At 45.0% G+C, this 7,512-nt stretch overlaps 1 protein-coding gene across 2 annotated transcripts in view; it reads right to left on the reverse strand.

Moving 5' to 3' along the window:
* Window positions 1-7,034, reverse strand: part of LOC141049582 (keratin, type II cytoskeletal 80-like) — a 33,513-nt gene extending 26,479 nt beyond the window's left edge. The window contains exon 1 of one of the 2 annotated variants that reach the window (XM_073546146.1): window positions 6,488-7,034. In XM_073546146.1, coding sequence (XP_073402247.1) covers window positions 6,488-6,745 — 258 coding nt within the window. In that variant the 5' untranslated portion in view covers window positions 6,746-7,034. The remainder of the gene's footprint in view (window positions 1-6,487) is intronic. The other variant, XM_073546147.1, reaches the window with a different exon arrangement.
* Between the last annotated feature and the right edge of the window lie 478 nt (window positions 7,035-7,512).

Consider the following 7,512-nt stretch of genomic DNA (forward strand, 5'->3'; position numbering starts at 1 on the left):
GTGAAGTATAATATTATTACCGTATACTAGAAAAAAAATGATTGTATATTTTTAATTATTCATCAAAAAATGCACTGTAAGGTTCAGTTCACTGTTCATCGTAGCGTCATGACTGCTATTTATACCAGATCCATGACAGCTTTTCTGGACCCATTTTCAAAATGATGTATAGGCAGATCCTGAGGACCTCATTGATTTTCTTGCATTTTGTTACAGTTCAAATGGTGGTAATGTTTTTTACAGCTATTCTTGCTGTAAAAGAAATGAAATATGAACAAAGCCTTAATCTGAAAAAATATTTATTAGCAAAGCTTTTTTGTGATGGAGAGTTTACAACCAAGCACATTTTCTGGCTGGCTCTACAGTATAACAATACATTAGGGCTATGTAAGTGGTGGGAATTTAATAAATAGCAGCTAAACACAGTTTTCTGCATGTTCTCCTCGTGTAGTTTCATACATTACAAGAATAAATTATAAATTTTCAATTTTTGTCCAACATTCTCTACACGTGAACTTATTTGGTAGGGTGAAGTCTACTTGTGATCAGACTAAGGCTATTTGTGATCAGACGAGGCCTATGTTTGATCAGACAAGGCCTATATGTGACCAGACCAAGCATAAGTGTGATCAGACCATGCCTGTGTGTCTTCAGTCTAGGCCTATATATCATCAGACAAGACCTGTGTGTCTTCAGACCATGCCTATGTGTCATCAGACGAGGCCTGTGTGTCTTCAGACGAGGCCTATGTGTCATCAGTCTAGGCCTATTTGTCAACAGATGAGGCCTATATGTAATCAGACTAGGCCTGTATGTGACCAGACCAAGCCTAAGTGTCATCAGACCATGCCTGTGTGTCATCAGACGTGGCCTACGTGTCATCAGACGAGGCCTGCGTGTCATCAGACTAGGCCTGTGTGTCATCAGACTAGGCCTATGTGTCATCAGATGAGGCCTGTGTCATGAGTCTAGGATTGTGTCATCAGTCTAGGCCTGTCTGTCATCAGATGAGGCCTATATGTAATCAGACTAGGCTTATATGTGATCAGACCAAGCCTAAGTGTGATCAGACCATGTCTGTGTTTATCAGTCTAAGCGTACGTGTCATCAGACGAGGCATATGTATCATCAGACAAGGCCTATGTGTGAACAGATGAGACCTATATGTAATCAGACAAGGCCTATATGTGATCAGATCAGCCTTATTTGTAATCAGAACAGACCTGTATGTGATCAGACAAGGCCTAGGTATAATTAGACCAGGACTATGTGCATCCAGAATATGTCCTCTTTGAACATACCAGGACTATCTGTGATCAGGCCAGACCCATTTGTGATCAGACTATGCCCATGTGTAAACAGACTGTATGTGATCAGAACAGGCCTATGTGTGTAACCATTTTGAGACAGTAGCCTCTGGTAAGGTCCTCATATACATAAGATAACTGTTGACCAAATGCATATTTATGCGCAAAAAGAATAAGCTGCTGCCACACATTTCCAGAAACCCAATTTTTCTCTTACCTTTTCCTGGCTAGTGACCCCAGTGCATGTTCGATGCTCACCCAAACCCACCTATTTTGACTCGTATGGCAGCCTTTGGTAATGTCATGTGCAGTACCTTATATTGACAGCACTCCCATATAGTGTCCAAATAAGATAATCATACAATGGACAAATGATAATAGCCTAAATAACACTTTGCAAAACACAAGCTAGGAAATGTATCTGCCTGCATCCTATGCAGCTCCCTTCCTATAGAATTGCACACCAATTGTGATTTACGCCTCATTAAGACAATAGAGATTCTTCTCATACTACACAAAATAACCGTCCAATTGAACAAAAATGTGAACCTACAGCTGGATGAACTACTAGTGGCCCTTGTGTATTAGGTAAGCAACATCCATCTCAATGATGTCCTAAAGAACTCTGCTGGCCATACCCATGGGATAACTGTAGGCCAAACCACCATTCAGCAGACAAACAGCTATCTCTCCTGACTGCCCGATCACAGAAACTCGGGATATTCTAAATTATGTTGCAACATCTTAATTCCCTTCAGAACAAAAATATTGGGTGATTGAATTATTATTATTATTATTATTATTATTTATTGTTATAGCGCCATTTATTCCATGGCGCTTTACATGTGAGGGGGGTATACATAAAAACAAGTACAATAGTCTTAAACAATACAAGTCATAACTGGTACAGGAGGAGAGAGGACCCTGCCCGCGAGGGCTCACAATCTTCAAGGGATGGGTGATAATACAGTAGGCGAGGGTAGAGCTGGTCGTGCAGCGGTTTGGTCGATCGGTGGTTACTGCAGGTTATAGGCTTGTCGGAAGAGGTGGGTCTTCAGGCTCTTTTTGAAGGTTTCGATGGTAGGTGAGAGTCTGATATGTTGTGGTAGAGAGTTCCAGAGTAGGGGTGATGCGCGAGAGAAATCTTGTATGCGATTGTGGGAAGAGGAGATAAGAGGGGAGTAGAGAAGGAGATCTTGTGAGGATCGGAGGTTGCGTGCAGGAAAGTACCGGGAGACGAGGTCACAGATGTATGGAGGAGACAAGTTGTGGATGGCTTTGTATGTCATGGTTAGGGTTTTGTAATGGAGTCTCTGGGCAATTGGGAGCCAGTGAAGGGATTGACAGAGGGGAGAAGCTGGGGAATAGCGGGGGGACAGGTGGATTAGTCGGGCAGCAGAGTTTAGAATAGATTGGAGGGGTGCGAGAGTGTTTGAGGGGAGGCCGCAGAGCATGAGGTTGCAGTAGTCAAGGCGAGAGATGATGAGGGCATGGACTAGGGTTTTTGCAGATTCTTGGGTGAGGAATGAACGGATGCGTGAAATATTTTTGAGTTGAAGTCGGCAGGAAGTGGAAAGGGTTTGGATATGTGGTTTGAAGGAGAGATCAGCATCAAGGATTACTCCGAGGCAGCGAGCTTGTGGGACTGGGGAGAGTGGGCAGTCATTTACTGTAATTGATAGGTTCGTAGGGGGGGTCACATGAGATGGGGGAAAGATGATGAATTCTGTTTTGTCCATGTTGAGTTTCAGATATCTAGTGGAGAAGAAGGATGAAATAGTGGACAGACATTGAGGGATTCTGGTTAGTAGGGAGGTGATATCTGGTCCAGAGATGTAGATCTGTGTGTCATCAGCATAAAGATGATACTGAAAGCCATGAGATTCTATGAGCTGTCCCAGGCCAAAGGTGTAAATAGAGAACAGCAGGGGCCCTAGGACTGAACCTTGTGGGACTCCGACAGATAGGGGGCGAGGTGAGGAGGTGGTGTGTGAGTGGGAGACGCTGAATGTCCGGTCTGTTAGGTATGATGAGATCCAGGAGAGGGCCAAGTCTGTGATGCCGAGGGATGAGAGGGTCTGTAATAATAGGGAATGGTCCACTGTGTCAAAGGCAGCCGACAGGTCCAGGAGGAGGAGGACAGAGTAGTGTCGCTTGCTCTTGGCAGTTAAGAGGTCATTGGTGACCTTAGTAAGGGCAGTTTCAGTGGAGTGGTGTGACCGGAAGCCAGATTGTAAGCGGTCGAAGAGGGAGCAAGAAGAGAGATGGGAGGACAGTTCAAGGTAGACATGTTGTTCCAGTAGCTTGGAGGCGTATGGGAGAAGTGATATAGGGCGATAGCTAGATACAGAGGATGGGTCAAGAGAGGGCTTTTTGAGGATAGGTGTGATGGAGGCATGTTTAAAGCTTGAGGGGAAAACACCAGTTGTTAGTGATAGGTTGAAGAGATGGGTTAGGGTTGGGATGAAGACTGTGGTGAGGTTTGGGATGAAGTGGGATGGGATCGGGTCGAGTGCACAGGTGGTGAGATGTGATCTTGAGAGTAGAGTGGAGAGTCGATCTTCTGTAATGGTGGAGAAGTTGGTTTTGAAGGTGGAGGGCTGGGAAGTCGGGAGGAAGGGCTCTGGGGGTTGTTGACCAAAACTGTCCCTGATGTTATCAATTTTCTGCTTGAAAAATGAGGCAAAGTCTTCAGCTGAGATGAGTGGGGAGGGAGGAGGTGCTGGGGGGCGGAGGAGAGAATTGAAGGTGTTGAATAACTGTTTAGGGTTGTGAGACAGGGAGGATATGAGAGATGAGAAGTAGGTTTGTTTAGCTGTGGCGAGTGTGGTCTTGAAAGTAGTGAGGGACTGTTTGAATGCGATGAAATGCTCGTTGGAGTGGGATCTTTTCCATCTGCGCTCAGCAGCCCTGGAAGCTCGCCTCAGCTCTTTGGTCAGGCTGGTGTGCCAGGGCTGTCTGTTGATTTTGCGAGTTTTGGTATGTGTAAGTGGGGCAGCGGATTCCAAAGCTACAGCTATTGTGGTGTTATATAGAGCGGCAGCGTCATCCGCATTGTGTAAGGAACTTATATCTGTAAGAGGGAGGAGGGATTCGGAGAATGAGTGTAGGTCAAGGTGTTTAAGATTCCTGCGAGGGTGTGAAAGTTTGTGGGGTGGGGATTGTAGACATGGAGTGAAGAGGGAAGAGAATGTGAGCAGGTTGTGGTCAGAGAGAGGAAGAGGTGAGTTAGAGAGGTTAGCTAGGGAGCAGAGGCGGGTGAAGATGAGGTCCAGTGTGTGGCCATCTTTGTGGGTGGCTGTAGAAGACCATTGAGTGAGGCCGAAGGAGGAAGTGAGAGATAGAAGTTTAGTGGCAGCTGAGAGGGAAGTGTCAATGGGGATGTTGAAGTCGCCCATGATGATAGTAGGGATGTCCGCGGAAAGGAAATGAAGTAACCAGGTGGTGAAGTGGTCAAAGAAGGTGGTGGCTGGCCCTGGGGGGCGGTAGATGACAGCCAGTTGGAGGTTGGAGGGGGAGTAGATGCGCACAGAGTGCACCTCAAAGGAAGGGAGGGTAACAGAGGGTGGCAGTGGGATTGGGGTGAAGGAGCAGGTATCTGACAGGAGAAAACCAACTCCTCCACCATGTTTGCTGCTGGGGCGGGGGGTGTGAGAAAGGTGGAAGCCGCCATACGAAAGTGCAGCAGGAGAGGCTGTGTCAGAAGGGGTGAGCCAGGTTTCGGTGATGGCGAGGAAGGAGAGTTTGGTAGTAACGAAAAGATCATGGATGTAGGAAAGCTTGTTGCAGACAGAGCGAGCGTTCCACAGAGCTCCTGTTAGTGGGACTGGGGAAGCGGGGGCTGGGTGAATGGGTATAAGGTTGGAGAGGTTACGGAAGGTTGTGATAGAGCGTGGATGGGAGGTAGAAATGACTGTGGGAATGTGGTGAGGAGGACCAGGATTTGGAGCGATATCACCAGCAGTGAGAAGGAGCAGAGAAAGTGTTACCAGGTGGGGGCAGGAGAGGGCATGAGGGGGCTGTCTGTGTTTGGAGACAGAGGATTGTATGTTAAGGAACAGTTTTGAGGCGGAGGTGAGGTGGATGGGGAGGATTGAAGAAGAGATGAACAGTTCCTTACTAGGAGTAGGGATTAGGGGAATTAGCAGAAAGTGAAGGATTATTGGGGTGAAAGTGAAAACAAACAGAAACATTGTTTACAGTGACTGTGTCCAGTTACCTTCAGTTCCCTTCTGGTTCAATTCTGGTTTTAATTCTTAAATTAATCTTCACACTTCTAGAACACACTTATAGGAATCACAATGCAGACTGAAGTCTATGGAGACTTGTGCTCTGCAATATATGTACAACTAAGTGCAGTCAGGTGTGAAGCAGAGAGGAGTGGTCTCTGCTCTTCTTGGTCAGACAATTAAGAGTGGACCAGATGTATATGATCAAGCCAGAGTAAACAAGGTCATAAATAACACTGGGGTAAGCTGGGGTTAGCTGAAAGGCATACCATGTGAATGCTAGGTGTATTCCAACCATCTCATCCTTATGTCCCCCAACATCTTCTGCCAGGAGAAAGTCAGAAGGTCCCGATACACATTCGATAGTTGGCAGAGCTGTCCAAAATCTGCTCGACTTTTATCAAATGTGTTAATTCCAAAATGCACAGCAAGTGATATGTGAAGCAAATAATTTAGAATAAAGACATATATTGCCTATAATAGGTCTTCACATTGCTGAATGGAAACTGATGACAACTGAAGCGATCTGTTATCATACATTTTACATCTCTTAATATGTTTTACCAGATCTAATACAATTACTTAAATTGGGCCATGCATATTCACTAACGAAGGCCATAGGGATAATTAGTCTTATATCACACAGATCAAAAAATGAAACATAAGTGTTGACAATGTGTCCAGCAGATGACCACCGGCCTGTTCTATACATTCAATCAATTAGTGTATAATTTTGAAAAGTTCATTTCATATAATACACAATGATTATGTGTCCATTACTTAGTGTTCCACCATTTGCTATGAGAAAACCATGCTACGCAGTAATGTAAAATGAATGCACGGAGCGCACTGTCTCCTCTCTACACTTCCTCATTGAGTTGAACCCAAGCATATTTGTAGAGTGTAGACACGTAGACTCCCATCATCATCTGCCCTTCCCTCTGCACTCACCTTATCCTTGAAGGAGGCCAGTTCTGTGTTAAGCTTTCCCTCTCCATTCTCCAAGCTTTGGGAAGTCTGGCTGGTACAGTTCACACTCACTTTGGTATTAATGGTCTCTTCGATGCTTTGGGAATAGGATACTTTTGTAGTGCTGGATTCTGTTGTGTGGCTTTCGGATGATGAAGGGCTGAGGAACAATTTACGTTCAGTATCTACGGCATCTGGACGCCAAAGTGGCAAGTTATAAGAATAGGAGAAGGCAGCCATTTAGACCAGTTTGTATACTTGCTGTGGACTCTGGTAATAAAATCTCTTTTTTGCTTCCAGAAATTTGTGAGAAGCTCTGATTCCAGAGCGGGAGAACACAGCCTGGGTGTGCCTGACACAGGGAGAGGCTGCAATTACCAGCTGTCTGAAAAATACAGCGGGGTGTCAGCCATTCGGTATGCTAATGTGGCACATACACAAATCCCTCACATGTCTGTAGAAATATCCTGATGTACTGTATGAGCGTCCACTCTTTATAGGCTTTCCATATATGTAGTACGCACTACAAGCCGTACTGTAAATGTTCCTATTTGGACACCAAGGACAGAACTGCAAACAATATCTGTCTGTGCTTCTGCACGTCGAGACAAGTGCACATAGCTGTTTCACAAGAAGTCTATACATTTTCAAAAGCAGCTCTAACGTGTAGGATGTCATTGACGTCATACTACCAAGCATAAATGTAGAGGGGCATATATCGATTATTTATGAATAACCTTTAAGAAATTGAGCCCTAGTGGCAAGTGATGGCTCCAAAGTCTTAAGTTCTCTTCTTCTAGCACACTTGGGGTTTAAGAGTTGAATCTCACTGAAATATTCTGTCATATTTGTGTTTGATTATGGCAGTCAAATCATAGAGCCACCAGAAAACAATCTATCTGTAAAAATATGCTATACTAGCTGAAGAGCCCGGCGCTGCCTGGGCATAGTAGCTAACTACGGTTACGGTTATGGTTAGTGTGCAAAGCTGAGTGTATAGCCCCGCC

Source organism: Dendrobates tinctorius, unplaced genomic scaffold, assembly GCF_039654945.1.
Source record: "Dendrobates tinctorius isolate UK_male_01 unplaced genomic scaffold, ASM3965494v1 ptg000145l, whole genome shotgun sequence".
In the NCBI taxonomy this organism is placed as follows: Eukaryota; Metazoa; Chordata; class Amphibia; order Anura; family Dendrobatidae; genus Dendrobates; species Dendrobates tinctorius.